The sequence below is a fragment of the Platalea leucorodia genome, assembly GCF_965183815.1.
Source record: "Platalea leucorodia genome assembly, chromosome: 3".
In the NCBI taxonomy this organism is placed as follows: Eukaryota; Metazoa; Chordata; class Aves; order Pelecaniformes; family Threskiornithidae; genus Platalea; species Platalea leucorodia.
The window spans coordinates 61,344,030-61,366,360 of NC_138825.1; the positions used below are offsets into that span (position 1 = coordinate 61,344,030).

A 22,331-nucleotide genomic window follows, 5' to 3' on the forward strand; every position below is an offset into this window, starting at 1 on the left:
TAAAGCACTAATAAAAACGATTTTCCTTATAGGTCAACATATTTATTCAGCTCAAAGAGAGGAGGAAGATTCCCAACTAAGATGTTCCCTATCGGAGGCCATTTCATAAAAAGGCAGAAGAGTACGTCTGTTAACTTCGCTGTTGCATAACAGCACAGGAGGAGCCACCAAGAGCAAAGCAGGCAAATCCACAGCAATTTACTGCTTTCTAACTCAAACCAGCGCTTTAAATTCAGCTTAAAAAAAATTACAGGAAACGCTACTGTAGCTGGACAAAACAAAAACAAAAGTAATTTCTTTGTGGCAAGATACACTTAGCAAGCAGACTGCTACATCCTGCATGACTTCCCATTTTTGGATGAAGCCCCTGCTGAAGAAAACTGCAGAGAAATAAGGCCTAAGGCATTGCTGCCACGTGAGCATCGCAAAAACGTCATACTGAATGCAACCAACTAGTCCACCACAGGCAGAAAAAAGCGCTCTGTAGTATGCTGGAATGTAATCCAGACTTGTAAGGGCCAAAACTGAGTAACAGAATGGCAAGCCCTTCTCCTAAAGAAATAAAAGCATGCATTTATTTTATTTCTGATAGATAATTATCATGACTGGTGACAGGCTGGAATATGCTAAAATTTCTCCAAGCAGAATTTTGAACTGTTTTAATTAAATAAATGAACTTACTTCAAATGTGTTGCACATGTAAAGAAAAGCTTAAACCAACACATTATGTATTTAAATCTGACACTGAACAAATAAAATGTTTTCTGTAGTAAGTAAAACCAGATTTATTGTTTCTTTTCACCATGCCCTACAAGATTTTAGAGGTAGTAGATACTATCCTCCCACACCTCATTGTTATTCACAAGTGAGGAGGAGGAAAACCAGCTTTCCTACTTTTTAACTCCCAGTTGGTTTCTCAGTGAATTGATTTCTCTTCACTCTGTGTGAATGAAATAGTTATAGAACTAAACTAATGAATAGCAGGAAGAAATATTTTCTCTGCATCTGTGCACAACAATGTTGTGACAACTAGTGTTGTCAAAAAACAATTAATACTGAAGCAAACTCTAAGTCTGGTGCTTAACTATTACTTTCAGTAGTTCTGTGGTGTGGCTCCTCTTAAAAACTTCAGTAACACATGCCCCAGCTAGATGTAACGACAAGAACTACTGAAAAACCTGGATGTGTAATCCATGCTGATAAAAGAATCCAAAAATATGCTGCATCGGGATACATGATAGATTATGAGTGTGTTACATTACCACACGTCCAACAAACAGGATTATCACCAGTGAGACCCTTAGCAGACAATGTGATTGAGCAGTTCTACAATACAACAGAAAGAGATGGATGTGTAACTGTAGGAGAGTATTAACATGTGAAGAGTGGCGGTTTTCACCCTATTAGTCAGGACTCAGGTGGACAAAGTCCTAGGAAACCCAGGTCAGTGTTGAGCATGATCTGAGCAAGGGGCTGGACTAGATGACCTCCTGCCTTACCCTCCAACCTGAGTGATCCTACGATTACATCAAGTCTGGGGCTTCACATAAGGGAAAGTGTTTAGTCTTGTCAAGGACTGTGAAATCTCTTCCTTGTTCACAAAACACAGATATCTCTAGAATGACTCCAGCTGATCATGGCATCTTAAACACTTCTGAAGTGCCTTCACAATTTACTGAAGGACTTTTCCTATAGTCCTTACAGGTTTAAGCTTCACATGAGGATACTGGTGCACAGACGCTGCAGCAATAGTACTTGGTCTTGTACAAATGTCTCCCTGCTGGTAAGACTTCAAACATATTACTCAGTTTGGGGAGAAAAAAGGGAGTCAGGGGACACAGACCGATTGAAGATCTGGGCTTAAATTTGTATAATAGACTGTCACTAACTAACTCAATAGCATCTGAGTGCTATTTTATATGTTCACATAGAAACAACGAAAAAAAATCCCTATCCAAATTGTGTCATCCATCTAAAACTGGAGATCATTCTGTGACTGCAACGTCTGCAAAGACCAGCTAGGCTCAACTCACCCATTAGAATAAAGACAAGCTATTTGTGCATGTTTAGGCATGTATTTGTTACTGACACTCAGAAAGAGCAAAGACAAGGAACTGGTTATTTCATTGACATTTGCTGTCTAAACAGGTCAGGAAGTTCTTACATACACACTTACATACCAGTACTGCCTTTTAAAGCTGCTGTTTGATTTTTCAAAAGTAATCACAGATTGATCTCTCACCTCCCTGCTGACTGTTCAAAATTTGTTTCTATCTCCATGGAACCAAAAGACATTGAAACCAATAGTTTTCTCTTTTACATGTAATTTTACAGTCCACTCTTACCCAATCATACAAAGAATTCTTACTCACATCCTGTGTCCAACTTTCGGTTCACATTAAACTGATGCAATGCATTCTTTGGTGAGGTCCTCATCATGGTATTTTTTCCTGGATCTTTCCAAGTCTCGGTGTCAGCAGCAAACTAACACCGATTCAACTTTTAACCAAGATGCATAATGTTGATACAATATTGTCACTTACGTATCTGTAAGGCAAGTTGCATGTGAAATGCAGAACTAATGTATTTTCTTGAAAAGGCTTATTAAAGTTTTGCAGGTAGTCTTTCCAATGGCTAATGGTATATTATTAAAGTGCTTATCAACTGGGGGAGTGTTTGAAGGACTTGCATTTCCATAGGTTGTCGTTGGCATCTGTGTGCAATGTAGACAAGACACTAACAAACCAGGATGGTAATGTTTTATTTTCATTTTGTGGAGTCTTCTGTCAATTAAAATGTAAGAGGCAAGATATGGCTGTACTCACAGTTATTTTCTCTGGTGCCGGTAAAGGCTGAAATCAAAGTTTTGGTTTGTCTTTGGATATTGGAGTCTACCAGTTTAACACGTTAGACATGTACACTTCAAAAATTGGCTAGCCTCAAAAGGAGTCTACCATTCCTCACCATTGTTCCCTAAAACTAGAGGTAGAACCCTGAATCTTAATGCCTATTTGTGGTACCATAATCACATCTGCTGTGGTCTACAGAGATATATTCAGCTAGAAGAGAGAACAAGGAGACTGTGGTAGGAGGGACTGTTGCCACCTCTCCCCTCACAATAAATCCTGCCCTACATATCCTACACACACTCCACAAGCAAGATTCAGTCATTCTCATTATATGCCCTGTTACTTTTTCCTCCTTTGTTCAGCCCTTTAGTACATTCTGGGTGGGATTTCACAAGTGTGAAATGTTCTTTGAGCCTTCTACTCTACTGATGCTGGCGGCTGCCTAACTTGAACTGCAGGAAAGTTTTTGAAAAATCTCACTTTTTCTAATCATATATGGCATGAAATGAGTATGCAAAGCCTATATGAAGGACTTTCAGGTAAGTCACGCTGAAGGTCTATAACTGAGTCTTACATGCACTGTCAGGTGAAATTAGGTTGCTGTTGTTTTTTTTTAATTTTTCCTTGATGTTCAGAACGTTTGATAAAATACGTGGATGCTAGCTTCATATCCTACACATTAAGATGAGAAATATTCTCTAGTGCAGTTAAACAATATTGTATTACTGGCTTATTTGAAGAAACCGTGAAGAAAAATTACAGCTAGTAAGTATTACAGCAAAGTCTATACAACCTTTTAACATTTACAGCTAGGACTTCAAAAGAAACTGAAAAGGAAACCTACTAGAATTCATAGCACAAGGCACAAAGCACTGGAAAATCATATTTTATTATACCTCATGACATGATCCAGTGAAGCAACAATAGCTTTTGTCACATTTTATAGATAAACTGAAGCCCACAGAGTTTACTAACTCTCCTGTGATGACATGTTAAAAGCTCAGGACATTCTGGAACAAGACGACAGTCAAAACTCCTGACTGAGCGAGACTCACTAAATAATCCTTTTGCCCTTGATAAAAGACAGTTGGCAGAAATTCTTCAAGATTTGAATACCTCCCTCCCTTATAGACATCTTTGAAAGGTCATACTTAAATATAGATGTACACACTTCTAAATAAACACCACTTGTGTCTTCCTCTTGCTGATAAAGCTATGCTCATATGACAAACCTATGATGGAAAAAAATAATTTTCAGTTACAGATCCTGTCAATGAGTTGAAAAAGTTGCACTATACATTTAAGAGAGTCTTCTCCATGCTTCAGTTTGTCTATTTACCAGATTAAACATATATTTCTAATTGGCATCTGCTTCATGGAAGAAAGCCTTCATTCAGCCTTGGTCTAATTTTCTATGCCTTCAATCTCATCTACACTACATACAAAATGAAGATAAGATGCTAGCAATATCAAATGACAATGATGTGCATTCATATGACTAAGATATAAATGGCAACACAGGGTGCAAGCTAGAGGCCTTAAAACTGGATGAAGAATGCACAGAAGTTCAAGCACTAATGAAGCTAAATCCTCATTTGGAAGAGAGTAGAACAACAATAAAACTAGCATGATTTTCAAAGTAAAATTGTCAGAAGCAAATTTGGACTATGATTAATCAAGAATATAAACACCTAAAATTCTTTTGCTGTCATGATTGTTTACTACTAATTAAGCAGATAATTTTTTCACACTCCATTTGCAGCAACATCTTCTGTTTGAAGTGTTGTAGAGATGTTGTGTTTGTCCAACACAGAAACAAACACTTGTAAATTTCCCTTTTTGATGGTTCCACACTTTGATCAATTCAGTTCCTTTTATGACTTCAGGAAAACTAGCTTTTAGAGATTTATTCAATTTCCTGAGAACTGGCCATCTGAAACATTTGACGGCCACTAACTTTGGCTCTTTACATTGTTGTCCCATGTCACAGTTGAGGTGAGATAAAAATAAAGCTGTGGAAAAGCCACATTAAGCATGAGTATCCATATTGCTTCCTTCTGTTGCTGTGGCTCTTTATAAAATACTTGGACGTACTTGGTGAACGGAAAAGGTCCAAATCATGGCTTGTTCACAGACCCGCCAGAAAATGAAGAGGGCAGGAAGGATGTTTATAATGGAAGTAGGTCTGATTGCAATAAGCTTAAAGCTCAAATCAGATAAATGACTTAGGATATAGATTTTCAAATGATAAAAATTTGGAAGTCGTTGTCATACGATTACAGATTAAAATGGCAGCTACTTTCAAAATTAGGTGTATCTGGAAGCTATCTACTACATTTAACTGGCGTTCTGCGGAAGCAGATACACAAGCTTATCTGAGTGTAAAGAGCAAAGGTAGCCTTCCAGTGCGGGGTCCAGCACAGGACGAACCAAGCAGCAGCACAGAGTACAACAGCTGACACCAAAACTGCCTCTCTGACTCTAAAAGTTTGTTATCAGGGTTCACTCATGACTTTTTGATATTCTTCTAATAGATGACTTCACATCTTCAGACTTTCTTTTTACACCAGTTTTCTTTAATTAAGTCAAAGACCTTTTAGGTCACACAGCTGAAAGAGATACTAGGGAATTACTCAGAAAAGATTAATTTCATGCTCTGGGATGGGAATGTGAAAAATGTACTCACTATAAAACATGCTTGGAAAACACTCTTGTGAGAAAATGAGTAAACCATAAACCCTTATTCTCCCCGCAGAAAAGTGTCAATTAATGAGATGACTGAAAACCGTAAACATAAAACATAAATCTGAAAAAATACAAAACCCACAAGAGTTTGTGAATTAACTTGACACATGTTCCACTTCACCACATGAATACAATACTTTTTGTTGTATATCCCATGTCCTCCTTTCTTTTATATACAATCGTAAGTACATATACACAAACTCTCTCTTATGTATCTCAAAACCTTTGGGCTAGGGTTGCCGTTGCCTGTTTTCCAGAACGAAGGCGATGCGCTCCGCAGCTACAAACCCTCACGGACTGCCCCAGCGGAGCCACCGCAGGCTGCGTTTACAGGCAGGGAGAGGAAGGCGTGCGGCCCGACCCCGCTCTCCTGCGCGACGGGCAGGCTCCTGGGAACCAAGGGGCAAGCTGCCCGTAGGCAGGGCTCGGCTGCGAGGCCTCACCGATCTGCCCACAACCGCCCCCCGTGCCCCCCGGGAGAAAGAGGGTGAGCTGCAGGCGACTGCCCCTCCAGCCGAGTCGCACCTGCGGGCCACCCCTCGAGCGCTGCTGCCAACCAGCAGCAACAGCACCAACGAAACAGGGCACGCAAATGCCGATGGTACATAGCCTGAAGCACTTAGATAACCAGAGACTACAAAATACGCTAATAAATAAGGGCGTGCAGAAAATTCAGGATCAGGAAGGCTGCCAGAACAACGTGTTCCTCTCCAGAGCGTGCACAGAGCCGCCTCAGCCCAGCTTCCGAGAAGGACCCTTCAGGCAGAAGGGCCCAGCTCAGGAAAACAGAGCCTTGATCCACGAGGATCCAAGACTGACCAAATACTGACGATACTTCTTTGCAATCTCCTTCACTGCAAGTCCCTGATCCTTTATGAATTTTCAAACAAATAATGAATATCGGAGAAAAAACTGTCCAGCACAATGAAGCAATAATCCACGGACACGAAACACATTCCTCATTTCTCTCCCCATTCAATTCCGCAGCTACATGAAGACAGTAGCACAGTAAACAAGCCTCCTCCTCCTCAACACACTTCAAGTCATTCTTCCCACACACAGCTGCCACTATCATGCATATTTCAAAGCCTCCATCTGGGCTTGACAACTGTACCTTCCTTTCTTCCAGCCAACAGAAATACACGTCCTACTCAAACAGGCATTGACGGTATCGCACTGTTTATTTCAGAAAAGAAGCTGTTCCACAAGTAGGTCATGTGGGTGGAAGCCCCCATGCTAACCTACATGTTCACCGTGTAGGTTAGAGCTACCCTACATTCATTTTTCCGTTTTCCCAGCTAGAAATTGTCTCCAGGCAGCATGTGAGGACTTATGGTACTTGTACAGGCTGCTGAATGCCTCCTTCTTCTGGATAAACACCTACTGCTCACACAGGGATTAACTTCACAGTATACACCCAGCAGGTTCAACATTTCCCAGAGATTCTTCATTTCTGCCACATGTGCTACACAAGTGCAGGTACACCTCCTTCTGTCCAGAAATACGGCGATAATCCCCACGGCTGCTGCAGACTTTGAGGACGCCCTGAACTCAGCACACACAGAGGCCAGATCTCCAGTCTGGGACCTCCTCTTTTCCTCCTGAAGGTCAACTCTCCCTGCTGCAGCTACCCCTCTTGATGCTCTGCCTGCTGCAGCAACCACCCACTCTGCACCCATAGCAGCAGCCTACGTTCTACCATTTAAATAGCTGTGTCTCTTCCTTTCTCCCTCAGCAGCAGCCTGGACTCAGCTCACCCTTCCTATGCCATCAAATGCACCTTCCTACATCCACATGCAAACCAGCACCCTGCCTCTCTCCATCTCTTGCTCTGCAGCAGCTGGGGAGGCACGAGTTGAGGACAGTGCCTGTTGCAACACTGGGAAGGGCGGAGGCCAAAACAGGATAGGGCTTTTATCCTGGAGAGCAGAAGAAGGTGGGGCCAACACAAGCGCCAGCGTGGAGTCAGGTTGCTCCTGCTCCGCCAAGGGGTAGCACATGCCTTCATTCACAATTCAATGTGATGGCAATGTCTGCACACTTCCCACCTCTTTGCGGAGAGCAGCAGCAGCAAGTGAGTCACTGGGTGAGACAGGGCAAACTGGAGGTGATGTTTCATTATCTGGACAGTGCTGCTTGAATAGCCAGTCTCAACTCCAGCCCCGCTCCACCCTGCAAAAAAAACCCAAAGGCTGAATAGGAGTAATCTATGGGCAGCCTCTGTCCCACAAATCACCTCCTGGACCCCTTCAGATTAACGATGTTTTAACACATAGATTACCTAACTAAGATAATTCCTTAAGAATTTTAATGACTATATGTCCAGCCAATTTTAGTGTCTTACACACTGGGCTTGCATTTGGTTTAAATCATGCCTCTCTGCAGAGAGACGTTGTGAGGCTTAGTTAGCTACTATTTCCTAAGTGCTTTGAGACCTTGTAATAAAAGGTACAATGGCACTACACAGCAATTTTACTCTTAGTAAGATACTTGCTACCAGGATTTATTAATTTTGCCCTAAAGAGAAATCAGAAGATCTCCATCTACATGTGTATTGCTTCTTTCTTGGAAGATGAAGAATGAATGAGATAGATGGTACAAAAATAAGTGAACAGACAAGACTGGCTATTTGGAATAGGCACTCTTCAGCTGTTTATACTATTTACCTATGCTTTCTTTTGGGAAGACCACCAAGGAGGAAAACTGCAAAGCAAACTCCATGGAAAGATCCTTTCTGCCCAGAGCACTCATTCACTATAGGTCATATGGAAAGAGATGTGGCCTAGATCTTCTGCCACTCTGCAGCCACTACCTGTCTTCCTAATTTAACAGCATTTCCAACAAACTCAGATATGGCCTTAATTTTCTTTAAGCTGATCATACAGGTTTTAAAATTTTTCTTTGATATTTGTCATAGTACTTTGGAGGTCACCCAGGCATTTTATGCAGACTGCTGGTACACTTAATCATTTCAGTGGCTTCCTGCAGTAAATCAGGAGACATTATATTAATAAAAGATGGGGCTGTTTCAGGTCTGATTCATAACGCTGAATATCCATCTACCTGGCTTAAAAAGAGTCCTTTAAAAAGGTCAGTTTACTCTATGGAATTCTGAATATCAAGGATATGTCTTCTCTCACACAAGATATATACACTCAAGGCCAGCACCCTGAAAGGTACAGAAGACACTGGAGTGATTTCAGAACGAGGGCTCACAGCTGTCTGCACCACAGCCTAGCCAAAGAGACCTTGTCTGAAAATACACCACTGAGATACAGGCACACCATGCAAATAAGCATCTCATAAAACAGGTTTACCTCCATCACTGCACTTCTTTGTCTGGCAAACACTGTTTAGTCACATTCAGTGAGCACAAGACCCAAGACAGGCAAAACACCAGGTCTAAGAGGGAAAGATTGGCCAAAAGTGGACTTCGCTTGTACCATATTATTATTATTTGGTGACTTCTTCAAAATACTTATTAATACCTGCAATCAGGATGTATCTAATAAAAAAAAAAAAAGAGATTAAACAGTTGTTTTCTGGATTTGACTTGTTATCATATCCCCTCCTGACTTTCACTTTTATATTTCAAATTCAAGTTTGCTTTCACTATCTCACACAGCACAGGTACAATTCCTATGAAATCAGGGTAACATTTATGAATAAGTTGCACATTTCAGTATTATATTGCTCTCGTGACATTGGTCTTGCCCTTGCTAAAGGAAAATAAAACAAGTTTTCAATTAATACAGCTGGCAAAATATTTCTGAATAACAATTTCTCACTGCAAAGGCCAATTCTTTTATAATGTAATTTTGTCCAAGTATCTTAATGAAGACAACCAAGTGTTTTGCTTTCACTTGGTCAGTCCAACCGCACTTAAAACATGAATTTGAAATGCTTTTTCTAAATCTCTCTCCCCCTCCCCCCAAGAGATTGCGAGATTGACTTTTTCATCCCATCTGGAACAAATTCATAATTTCTAAATTTACAATCACACCAGAAGAGACATTAAAAAAAAACAAAAAAAACTTCAATACTTTATGGTCTTATTTTGCAAGGTGCTGAAAACTCTCATATTTCTAGCTCACATGCAGTATGCTGTGGATCCAGAACTGGAAGTCTGACCCCAGCTCCTGTGCAAACTAAGCGGAACGACTGGGGATACTACAGAGAGAATAGCTTCCCATTAGCTGCCAGAAGTAATGCCAAAATACCTCTATAGATCAAGACCCTTGCAAGATCCACAGACCTTATGTGATATTTTATCACGAGGCAGTTGTGAGCATTGGTTCCAACGACATGCCACACAGACCAAACCCCATGGTAGGGCCAGACTCCCTGCAAAAAGTGGCATCGAGACCAAAGTGCTCCCATCAAAACACTGCCCGCAGCCCGCAGCCCACCCCTGTGCTGGGCACGGGAAGGCCAACCAGGCAGGCTGCAGACCCTAGGAGGGTCACATGTTGAGCGCTCCTTGTTCCAGCCATCACTTGACTATTTGGCTGACATATCTTAAAAGACATTCCTGAATCTAAACCACCTAGTCCAGTCAGAATTTTATTTGTATCGACTTACATTTTAGCGACCTGATTTCACACTTCTGTTTTTGTGTGTGCCTATAGGACACGTGTTCAGCCCTGCTACTGCTTGGACGTGGGGCCACGGACCCACGGCAGGCTCGTCTCTATCAGGCTACTGAATCTGGGAACTCCTAACAAGAATGAATATGCTTCCATGTAGGTTTGAGTAGAAAGTTACTACTGTGAAATGCAGATTTCTCTCTTCCTCTACTTCCAAATTGCAACAGGTGTGTCTGCATGCACCCCCAATCCACCCACACAAACAAGGAATAAGTACTTATATTTGTTCACATAAGAAAAAGAAAGCTGCTTCTATTAACCACACTAATAGCCAACAAGCTAAGCCATGTTTAAAAATATTTTTGTCCATCTCACTGAATACAGCCAGTTTCAAACCTCACAATGACTATTATGAGATAAGTTTTCTTATTAGGAAATATAAAATACAATTTAATTCATTTCCGCATCTCATTTAAAATATATAAATTACAAAAAAAGAAAAGATGGAAAAGGTCAGAATACTGATTTCTGATTCCATACATTATTTCGATTTTTCAACTTAAATGTCAATTTCTATCAAGGACCTGGTTCTGAATTGGAAAATTTATCATAAAAAATTGAATGGCAGACTACCAAAAAGCGACAAGATTTTAACACCATAATAAACATTAGGATCTTGATCCATTATGCTTAACACTTATGGGAGTTTTTTCCTGTAACCAGGATGCTTTAAAACACGTTCAAAAACGGAAAGCAAAGCCAAGAGTCTTATGCAACAACATCATTTCAAAAGTGGTTTCTTCAAGGCTATCAACACACAAAAAACAAGCTTTTCTGATGGAAAAGGAATGATTCTTCATTGTTTTGGGTCTACACAGGGTGCTTTAAAAAGACAAGAGAATGACACTGTGTTCTCCTGGTCAGGTATTTAGGAAGGACAGGGTGAGGATGCAGAAGACAACGTAAGACAGTGAATGCACTGGGGGAAAAGACAGGATGTATGAATGATGGGAAGAGTATAAGGGGTACTGTGGGAATAAGAAAAGAAAAGCAGTATTAGACAGGAAAACACAGGCTTCTGGAAGAGGACTGCATTTGCAACTGGAACTGGGATACACAGCGGGAAGATCAAGGAGACTGTGCTGGGTAAGAAGCGACTAGAAGGAATGGGGAAAGGGATGCTGCACAGGCAGGTTCCTATAAGGAAAAAAGGGGAGAAAATGCAGTGATAGCTAACAGCAACCTGTAACTGAGAAGCCTGACTGGGTGCTAAGGGGCATGAATGGACCAAGGCAAAGTAGGAGCACTTTCATTCACAAAGCCAGCAATGGATGAACAGAATCATCCCTTGCACACCCTCAAAGACATTCATGTTTTGCTTATATGTTGTAGCTTGTATTTTAAAATAAAGAAGTTCAGATCCCACTGGCTCAAATCCCCAAAGTAACAAGAGGTCCCTCCCCCCTCTTCTAAAATACATCCCCATGAAATACATCTCATAATTTTAACTCAGCCTTATAATTAAGGCAGAACAAAACAGCTTTGAATGAATTTGACAATATCATTTTAGTAGCTTCTGCCCCAAGCCATGAGAAAGAAAAAATAAAATGTGGCCTGAAATGCCATATGACTTAATAGCATAGAATATAATCTCTGGAAATTCAGAGGTGTTTAGCTTCTGAAATTATACTGGCATTGAGTCAAGGAGATTTGAATACTAATCTTCTATAATCATATGTTAGAATTAGAAACAATCATTAGCTTCTTAATAAATACAGGAATATCCCTTTCTAGCCATGGTAGGTCATGAGACAGCTGACCTGGAAGCTGTCTGCTCTCTCGTTAGCGAGACTTCTTTGACACTCAGAAACTTAACAGCGTCTGGTACCTCAAACCACTGTAATCTTTTATCCGTGGTTCATTAATTGGTCTCCTAAACTGACTTCAGTAGCAGCAGGCCAATTTACTCTCAGATGTGCACAGCGTATGGAGAGACTATGGAACAGAGTAGCTTTTATGAACATTTGATAATTTCAAGCTATGTGCAGCAGAAGTAAATAACTATTGTGTCAAATGCACACAAAGATGCATATCCATCTCCAAACACCCCAGATCCCTTTCAGCCTCCTGAACGTCCAGTTTAAAAGCACTGTGCAGCCGGTCCACAAAGCAGAGGTTCCCTTCGTGACGGGCGCGCTCTTAGGACTCACTTCCTCGAGCCTACAGGAACGCAGGTAATTCTGTCTAATGTCCACGCAAATTCGCAGTTCTTGGAACACAGCTATTAACAAGTAAACTCAGGTCAAGAAAGTTTTCACAGCACGGAGCTTCAATTTGTTCGTAAGCTCAAGTGAACAGCAAATGGGGACCTCCGCACCTGTCAGTGCATATGGCTGCTAACTGCGGACAAAGTTTTGCAAGCACCCTCAGCTGAGCAGAAGCGTGCTAAGCCAGAGAAGCTACGTGCAGGGAAGTGGTGCTGTGCCACCCGTGTGCGTGGGGGTTGTGTGCGGGGAGATTGGGTGTGCGGGAGGAAGAAATGGGGGCGAGGACAAGGAAGGGGAGGAAGTCTGAGGGAGCAAACACATGCCGTTTTAGCCGAGAAGCACCAGCCACTTTGTATCTCTACCCCTTGTTTTCCCTCACTTCATCCTCGTACCCGGCAGTCAAATATCTAAATACCAGTTTGTCAGAACACGAGGCTGATCAGCACGGTGCACTTGCTCACCTACACACCCCAGGTACAAAGTGCGGTCATCTACTGGATCTTCCTTTTCTCTCCCACCTTCTCCACTTGCATCCTTCACAGCGCTGAGCCTGCGCAAGCACTGGCCATCAACAACTTGCATCTTCTCTAGGGTCAAGCGTCCTATTGCAGTGCCTCAGGATCACACGGAGATGCTAGCCTGAACATTAGCTCTATGAAATGCTTCCACCACTTCAGCCACAAGCTTGTCAAGCATCTCACAGAGAAAACATCCCTTTTGCATTCATGCATTTTATCAATTTATATATCAGCATTTAAAGTCAGCAGTTTCTTTTTCTTCCTTTTGCATCTGATCAAGTACATTTAGGAACATATGCCACCTGTGCTCTGCATGTGGAACTCCCACTCCTACTGAATTCTAATAATACTAGCAATAATAATAAATAACAATTTGTTACTTATGTGCTGCCAGGACCAGACGGCTTCAAGACACCTTATAAAATATATGCAAATGGCGGTGGGGGGGGAGGGAGTAAATTTATGCTCAGGTACACAAAGAACTAGGTTTAAAAAAATATACAAATACAGACAGCGCTGTCCAAAACCAAAAATGAGCCAATCAATTCCTAACAGAGTAAAATTGAAATTCTCTGCTAAGTCCCTGTACAACCAACTCAAACTGTCTGAAGTGTCTAGCAGCGTTTGTAGAGGTAAGATTCAGCCTCTTAAATTGTTTCACTTAAACTAAATCATTGCAAAACCCCACCGCTCCTTGTGCTCTGCTTTGCAAGTTAGCAAGGCATTAGCAAAGAGTTTGACATTCTGCTCTTCTGCACAATCTACTCCAGTTTATCTTTACCACGACACCTAATATTCAGCTAGTAAAAATCCAGCAGTACTCGTTTTGTCTTAAGCTATACTGTAGAGAGTCCTCAAGCACTTTGAAACAACTAACCTGACAGAGAACTGCGGCAAAAATACCTGAGCTACGTCAGTTGCGCACCGATCTAAGTGGAGGTTATTACATAATTGCACCCTTTGGCAAGTATTTGTTTGGAAATCCTACTGTAAACAGGATGCTTGTAAGGGCAGTGGCAAGACAAGATGTTCAGGGAATGCAACCAGAGGCATTCAAATGTTGCCTTCAAACTCTCGAGGGAAAATCGCACGGACTTACCTAAGTTGCCAGAAGGAGCCTTTATAAAAATGAAAATCAGGATCTGATTTTCTCCTAGCAGTTCACATGAGCTTAACCAGTTTCCAACCATCAGAATCTCTAAATTTCACAGTATACTGCAAAAAAAACCAACAAGCAATGCCAACTGTATGCCACAAGAGTGTAAAATATCCTGAGGTAACTGGCAAAATGCTGATGAAAATCCTCTAGATGCTTAATCACAGTTCTAATTGGGAGAGGGACTTGTTTTTAAGTCTTACCAAACCATGTTTATAAATTTTAATTTACTTTAGTTTCTTCCTCTCCAAAAAGGCTGGAAGTTTTACTTTGGCTTCCAACTGATTTTGTTTTTTCTTCAGACTTCGGTTAACTCTTCCATCCACTGAAGTTAAACACAGCTTTTTCAGTGGTAGCAAATTTAACTATGTCGAGTTGAAAAAATCTTGCATCATACATAGTAAGAGTAATAGAACAAAGGCCGTAAGGCTATGAAGACTAATAACAAATTCAGAGCTTTGGAAAATATGGTATGGAAAAAAGGTAGTTATTCAAATAAATGCAGGCAAGTAAGGCAACATTTGAAAAAGCTTTCATTAGAAGGAGGAAAGCTTTTCATATTCACCCATTCAAAGAGTGAACAGGGTAGTTTGTGCTTCACTTTGGTCTTCAAATTAAGCCAAGGCATTGTCAATTTTGTTTCTACCTCGTATGCCATATATATACTTGGACATGCAAGGTGAGAAGATCAGACCTCAGATTCAGATACTTAAAAAAACCCTACATTGAGAGGAATTTGATGTCTTTCATGTGTGTATAACGAGCAAAAAGATAACTTTTGTTTCAAATATAGGAATGTCCAATGTGAACTTATTACACACCAATATTTGTTGCACTCTTGAATTCTTCAGAAAGCATACAAACCTGTCACTGGTGTTGATCTTTTTAACATTTACTGACTGGAGTTGCATTAGCAATTAAAACCCCAAATGACAAGGAATTCTCCACCCATGCTGAGCTCCTCCCAACATCAGAGTCTATATTAAAGTAGTGCAAGTAGAAAAATGTTTTTGAAATACTGCATTAGGATAGGCAGGCACTGACAACTCCAGTTATTAAATATGGAAAGTTGCAGCACAGAAAAGACTGTGTGTAATGGAAGGAATCTGAGATATTTTTCTTTTATTGTTTTGCTCAGGTAAATACACACTTGGCATAATACCTTTTAATGAATCTACACTATACCATGTTTAATACACTGCAGAATTGCCTATTTTTTTCAGCTTTATTACATTTTATTGTGGTTTTACTTTGTTCAAATCTGCAAACTTACTTCCGTGTAATGTCAGTGTTTTGCAATTTCATAAAGTTTGGGGTTTTTTTCTATTTATAGGTTTAAACAACTTCATGTTTTGTTGTATGGTGGCATACTGGCACATTTGAATTTTCCATCATGCTGATAATAAAAGATATTTATCGTGTGCATGCTTCCCCATTTTCAGAGAGAGTGATCAAGTTTGGTTTGGTTTTTTTTCAGCCTAAGGACAAAACAAGTAACTACCCACATGGACTTCTACCCTACAAGTCTTTGTGCATCCTCAGGTTGATGCAACTGCAAAGATTCAAGTGCAATTTGATTTTTATTAAAAATATTCTTAATTTAAAACACTAAGTTTGCAATTTTCTGTATTAGTTAAGAATATTATTTCATAGGTTATATAGTTATTTACTATAACTTAAGAAGGTCGATCTCTCAAAACTTATTTCTTGTATAAGCTTATATGGCCTCATTAAGATAACACAAATATACCTACAAGGTCAAAAATACATCAATTAAATATTTTGTTATATACTTATATTCACAACAAATTAGGACAGCTCAGAACTCCAACTTTGACTTCAGCACAGAACACTAACACAGAACACTGGATGTGTTGCCCTTGTTTAAACTAATTGTTTAAAATATTTAACAATTTTGGCATGTGGAGGCATGTAAGATTATGACTTATCCTTACCACTATAACAAAATTATAAAGAAAATCATTCAACTGTAATACAACACAAATAAATAGGATTTTTTTCAAAGGGGAACAGGAAGACTATTAAACCAACTTCTTGAAAGTTGTCATCATTTGAAACCATTCTGGCAAAACTCTACAGACTTTACACTGGTTTAAAACATAGCACTGTTACCTATCACTTACATAGTCCAAGTTATAAAATACTATTACTGACATTAGTTAAATCTATCATCATAGTAAGTGATCCCAATTTGTCCTCTCTTCCACTCTCCTCGTTTCCCCTGCCAACCCTATTGCCAACACAAATATTTCAAGACAGCCATAACTTTCCTAAACATTCCCAAATTAAATGTTCAACATATTTAAGTCCAACTGTAAAATAAATACATGCTAATGCAATGTGAAAATGGAACTCTTCAATGTAGTGCTCAAATTCCACTCAGTTTGTAATAGCGCTACCAAAAGCACATGGAAAACACGGGTCTATGAATAAGAAACGATGATTACTATTACATTTTTATTACTGCATCGACGACACTATATATTACTGTTTCTCTGACATGTTTACAGCCTGAGAGGGAAAAAGAAAGCTCTAAAACACACACTTATTAAAAGGCTCCCTATCGTTGCCTTTTCTCTCAAATACATTAAGCACCATTAAGAAACCTCACCTTGTTATTCTTCAAAAAGCAATCCCTTACTTTCTTTCTCTGTAAACTGATAAACACTCTGTTGGCTGTATTCTCTGTTACAGTAAGAACACTGAGATATTTAGACATGGTGATGAATTACCTCTGGGAATAATACATAATAATATTTCACACTTCTGTAATCTTTTCACCCAAAAGCCATAAAACACTTGAATATCGGGGTAACTTTATAGATGATGAAAGAGGAAAGCAGAAGGTGAAATTCATTTTACTAAAGGAAATCCTGAAAAAGAATCATAGTTATATTCCAGAGAGTGTGGAACGTGTTTTCACTTTTGTCCTCTGTGTTGCGGTAAGTTTAATCCATATAGTTAGCAATGAAACTCGCTCAGCTTCAGATATCACACCAATGGCACAGTTTATTATTCCTTAATTCTGAATCTTCTGGGCTCTGACATTTTCTGGTCATCTTATTTCCTATTAGCACGACTAAATCCAACTGGGCACAAATCACCTACAATTTTTAGCCACGCTCTGTTAAGCTGCTATCTTTTTTTGTTGTCTAGTAACTGTATCTCATGTAATTTAATAACTAATTAAATACACTAAATAAGTAAATGACAAACCTACCAACTCTAGTTTCTAGCGCTATTGTTACCACGCCCCTCTGAAATTTTGCAAAGAAAAGAAAGGAACTAAGTTCTGATGACTTATTTAAATTTAATCAAACTAAACCTAAAGGCATTTTCTGCAAAACAAATACAACATGTACTAGCAAAAAATGTGCTAGGAACAGAGCTTATACCCATTTTTTGTAGAACTCAGTCTGCCAGACAACGTATAAAAGTTCATACACAGACATCCTGCTATTTCTTTCAAAGGAACAATAAAAGTATAAGGCCAGGCAGATTTATATATGAGCAAAATCAATTCCTCTCTAGCTTTGGCTGCCCTGAATCAAGTCGTATGAATATCCGCATTAACCTTCTGTTATTCAAAATAGGACCACTAATCATAATCACAAAACATAACACTTGAGACCGCTTCCAAAAATCTAGCCTTGCTTTTTGTCTCTACAACCACCCTGCTCAGCCTATCAGAGAGATCTCAAGATTAAAAAAACCCCAAACAACAGTATTTTGTTAATGCATGCATGTGTATGCGCAATAGTATCTTGGTTTACTCTAGCTTCTTTGAGGAATAAGGTTTTCACAGAAACTGCAGAATGAAAATTAAAAGCTATTTAGACCAGCGCACCTCTTACTAAGGAGAGACATACTTATTTTAACTCTAAGCTACTTTTCTGCTAATTATCATACACACCCAAACAGAAAAAGTAGAACTGGTCTTCTTTTGGCACCAACAGGCTCCACTTTATTCCAGAATACAAATTCTATTTATTTTTCCCTCCTCTCACAACAGTAAGAGAGACAAGAGAAACTGAAGAACAAAACGTAACCCCTGCAACAGCAAGGATCCTGCCATTTTAGACAAGTTGGTGCAATGGATTCCTCAACAAATGTGTATTTATAAAGGCAGGTGTGTGGTTGCAGTGTATGCAGGATGACCCAGTTATCTTCAATTCAAGTACTATTATCTTTAATTCAGCTACTGCAAGTACTTAAAGAACTGAACAAACAGCCGTACAAATAGGGAAAATTTCTGAGAGGCCTATATAGCTGACAAACTTGTTGCAAAGAATCATTTTGTACTGGCATCATTTTCACCCTAACTTTAACTTTCAACTGTGAGGCTCCACAATGAATTTATGGGTTGTGGTGCAGGACAGTGTCACACTCCACTACTAAAGCACAAAATGGTGAATCTGAGTCTAACAAAGGCAGCTATACATGAAATTTTAGGCACATCTCCTGAAATATCCCATCTGAATCCGGTTCTTTGCCATTTTCACAGGAACTACCTCTGGGGCTTGGTTTGTGTTGTGAGGCTAAATGAAAGCAACAGGTTGGAGTTTTGAAATAGCCTCATTGTTCAGTTCAATAATTTGATCTGCTGGGCCCACTGACCGATCTTGGCAGCAACTCTTTACCTCTTCATACCTCCGTTTCCCACTCTATAAATGACAAAAAGGATACTTCTCTCTTTTCTGAAGTGTTTTGGAATCCACAGGTACTAGGTAGATATCTTTACCATCTTTTGCATAAGCAGGATAGGTACCTACCACCTCTACATACCAGGGAGAAAGTCTGAAATGGAGAAATGACCGTTAGCAGCAACAGTGAAGAGCATCACATCACCAGTGTAATGGCAAAACATACTGCCAGTACATTGCTTCATAAACCAGAAACCTATTCCATTGACATGGGTGTTTTAGGGAATGTTGCCACCACAGTCACAACTGCAAAAAAACTGTCAGTCATCAGAATGACAGAAGTTAAAAGAAGTCATCAGTTGTGCTTATTTTCTTTCTTAATTCAAGGACAGGAGAGATTAAGCATAAATATTGGCATCCAAGAAAATCTTATTTAGGTGTGAACATCCAAAATATTACGGATAGACATGGACATTACAGTCTTCAGCTCTGTATTAAACAACTTCCTCATAATGCTCAACTTCCGTAAACAGTGTGAGGCCTTTAAGTCTGCTGTTCAGATTAATGCATACATTTAGAATACTTTACCGTGTCTTGTGTTTTAGAATCCAAACTACTAGTTTTTCATAATTCGATTCAAAATTATATTACCTGCAGATAACTGTAAATCATTTCACACAGCACCTCTGCAAAGCCAGCTACCTAAGTCTCCAAGACATTTACTGATGCTGAGACTGGAAAGGAATGTCCCTTTACAAACAGACAGATAAAAAAAAATCCAAATTACTTTTCAGATTCAAGTCATAAACTCGTTTTTCTCAAAAACTGGTAGCAGTTTTTGGAAACAGAAAGAACTTCTACGTGCTTCTGTGATGTCAAAGATGAAATCTCTGCTTGTGGAGGTACAATCTGTAGCAAGAACACACGTCTGCCAAGACTCTGGCATTGATGATATTTTGTCTAGACAGCCTTTGAATGTGACTGACACAGGAACACTGCACATGGTTGAGGAAACTGAAACTTATGGAAGAGCTTTTCAAGACTTAGTCAACAGACAGTATTTTGGAAATGTGCCTAACATCCTCCAACCACACCTCCTGGTATCCTCCTCAGGAATCTAACATTTTTTGTTTCTTCAAGTCTCCCAGTTGTCCCAGGAGACAGAAAGATAGATTTGCTTAGATAAGACGCTACCAGGGCCATGTGGACATAAGTAAATATTGTCAACAAGTGGAGAGGTCTATCTGCTGGCTAGTCACTGAGACAGGCATTCAAGTCGTTGAATTCTGTGTTATTTGGAAGGACTGAAGACTGTAAGGAATTGCTAACCTTTTCTCAACTATCGGACTTGACTATGAGAAACACATGACAACTATTAGCTAAAAGACAGAAATGACTAGCTGCAGTTGATAACTGTTCTAGACATTTTAGAAAGCACTACACATTTACCTTGACCTTTTAGGCCATGACAGAAGTAGCCTGAACCATGTGCATGCTTTGATGGGAAAGTCCACATGAACTTGCCACCAACAGCAGGCTGTAATTTTTGGGAAATGATGAATATCACGTACTGTCAAATGTTATTTTCACTGTATGACAGCCTTAGTTCACTTAATCCTCAAGCAACTCTCAGGGCTAGGAGAACAGAGAAAATGGTGAAGGAGACCGAAGGACAATGTCTTTGGCTTTTAGCTTTAGTTGGTTCACTTCCAATTCAACTGCCACTAAAGTCAACAGCTTCCCCCCTAACTTTACCATCCCCCTAACTGGGACTTGATGCTAACTTCTATCAATTAATATTACTGACAGTACTGTTCAGAAGCCCAAAAGGAAAAAAAAAATTTAGATTCTAGTTTGCTTTCCAGAAAAACATCAGGCCTTAAGATGCCCTTTTACAATTGCAGTAAAAGCGCTAGTTATGGCTGTGGATCTTCAGAGATCCAGCAAATTTTTGGCACCCAACGCAAAAATTACGCTGCCTAAATGCAAAATACGGTAGGTGCTGCTTCTGTCCAAATAAAATATGGACCTCAGTAAACCTTAGCTTAATCCTGAAATTTGCACACTTGGCCTGACAGGTTAACAGTTTTGAGTTTGGCCTCCAAACTCACAAACTCAACCTACTGACTGGATATGAAGCGCGTAGGCAGTAGTAGCAATACTTGTGAATCTACAATGAGGTTCTGAGAGATGTTTTTCACTGGGAAGCACTGAAACACTTGCATTTTGGGACTTTTCTGTCACTCGGTAGGAACTGCAAAAATTCTCACCTATTTACACTGTGGATTCAACGAAAAAAAGGCTATTTTATCTAGGTATTAGGTGTAGGCTGGCTATCATATTTCTGGACCAGAAACCAAGGGTTTCATCTCTCTCTTGAGAGATCTCTTCCATCTCCTCTCTTCCTCCCGCCCCCTCTCCTCCCACCTGCACTAGGGGAACGCTGCTGTGGAGGCCGCAAGGCGAGGAAGCTCAGGGCAAAAACCAGCCCCTGGCGTTTTCCAGCAGGCCAGCGTGCTCGTGACTGTTCCAGATCCGGGCCCTTACGAAGAAAAGCGAAATGAAGCATCTTTCGCTTCGTAGGCTCGTTTATGGATTTGCAACCAAAACTGACTGGATCCGGCAGGCTGTGTTGCCCAGCACTTTTTGTGCCTCTCTCGCACACCCGCACCTGTCGGGGACGGGTTCCTCGGACGGGCCAAAGGGAGCGAGGCATGTTTTCTATTTTGACAGCACACGGGAGCCAAACGCTGGGGCCAGCAGGTTCTGGTGTTTACCGTCAGCCATTAGGAAAGGCGAAACACAGCACGGGCACTGCGGCGACAGGGCGTGAAGCGCGCCGTCCCCACGGCCGCTTGCAGGCAGCGGCCCCTCGGCTTTGTCCGTCTCTTTCTCCGCTCGGACCGCCCGGCTCCGCTGCCGCGGTGTCCGGCTGGCTTCTCTCACGGCCGGCCCTGGAGTCACAACACGTCGCCGTCCCCGCTTTCAGGTCACCTCATGGCGCTGCCGTCGAGCAGGGCCGCCGCCTCCGGGGGCCGCGGTGCGCCCGGCCCGCTCCCGCGCGGGGCCGCGGCCCTGCAGCGGGCAGCCGGAGGGGGGGCAGGGCCACGGGCGCCGGGGGCACTTACCAGGTCTATGAAGGTCAGAAATTTCCAGCTGCCTCCATAGGTCTGATGCGCGGGCATGTCAATGGCCTTGTAATTGCACAGGATGGAGCAATAGGACAGGAGGATGGCGGCGCGCAGCACCTGGCAGGGCACCAGCGCCATGTTGCGCGCTGCGCCGGGGCGGCGGCGGCGGCGGCGGGCCGGGAACCAGCTGGGGCTGCACTTCCGCGGGTGTGCCTGCCGGCCTGTGCCGGTGCCGGGGAGTGCGCCGCTCTGTGCGCGCCCTGCGGGCGGGACTGCCCGCGCCCCCGCGCCGCGGTCGGCCCCGGCCGGGGCGGAGCGGAACGGAGCGGAGGGGCCGCGCCGTGCGGCGACGGGGGGCAGCGGCGCGGGGCAGGCGGGGTCGGAGGGGCGGTTGAGCGGCGGCGGTGCCGGCGCC

At 41.3% G+C, this 22,331-nt stretch overlaps 1 protein-coding gene across 7 annotated transcripts in view; it reads right to left on the bottom strand.

The window, feature by feature from the left end:
- AIG1 (androgen induced 1) overlaps positions 1-22,125 on the bottom strand; it is a 126,208-nt gene extending 104,083 nt beyond the window's left edge. For 4 of the 7 annotated variants that reach the window (XR_014227811.1, XR_014227812.1, XM_082307958.1 and 1 more), the window contains exon 1: positions 21,914-22,125. Coding sequence is in view for 2 of the 7 variants with exons in the window: in XM_082307958.1 (XP_082164084.1) it covers positions 21,914-22,054 (141 nt within the window). In the remaining 5 variants the exon portion in view is untranslated. Of the gene's footprint in view, positions 1-7,642; positions 7,694-21,212; positions 21,740-21,913 lie in introns of those variants that run through there. The other 3 variants (XR_014227813.1, XM_082307960.1, XM_082307961.1) reach the window with 3 other exon arrangements.
- Positions 22,126-22,331: the final 206 nt, after the last annotated feature.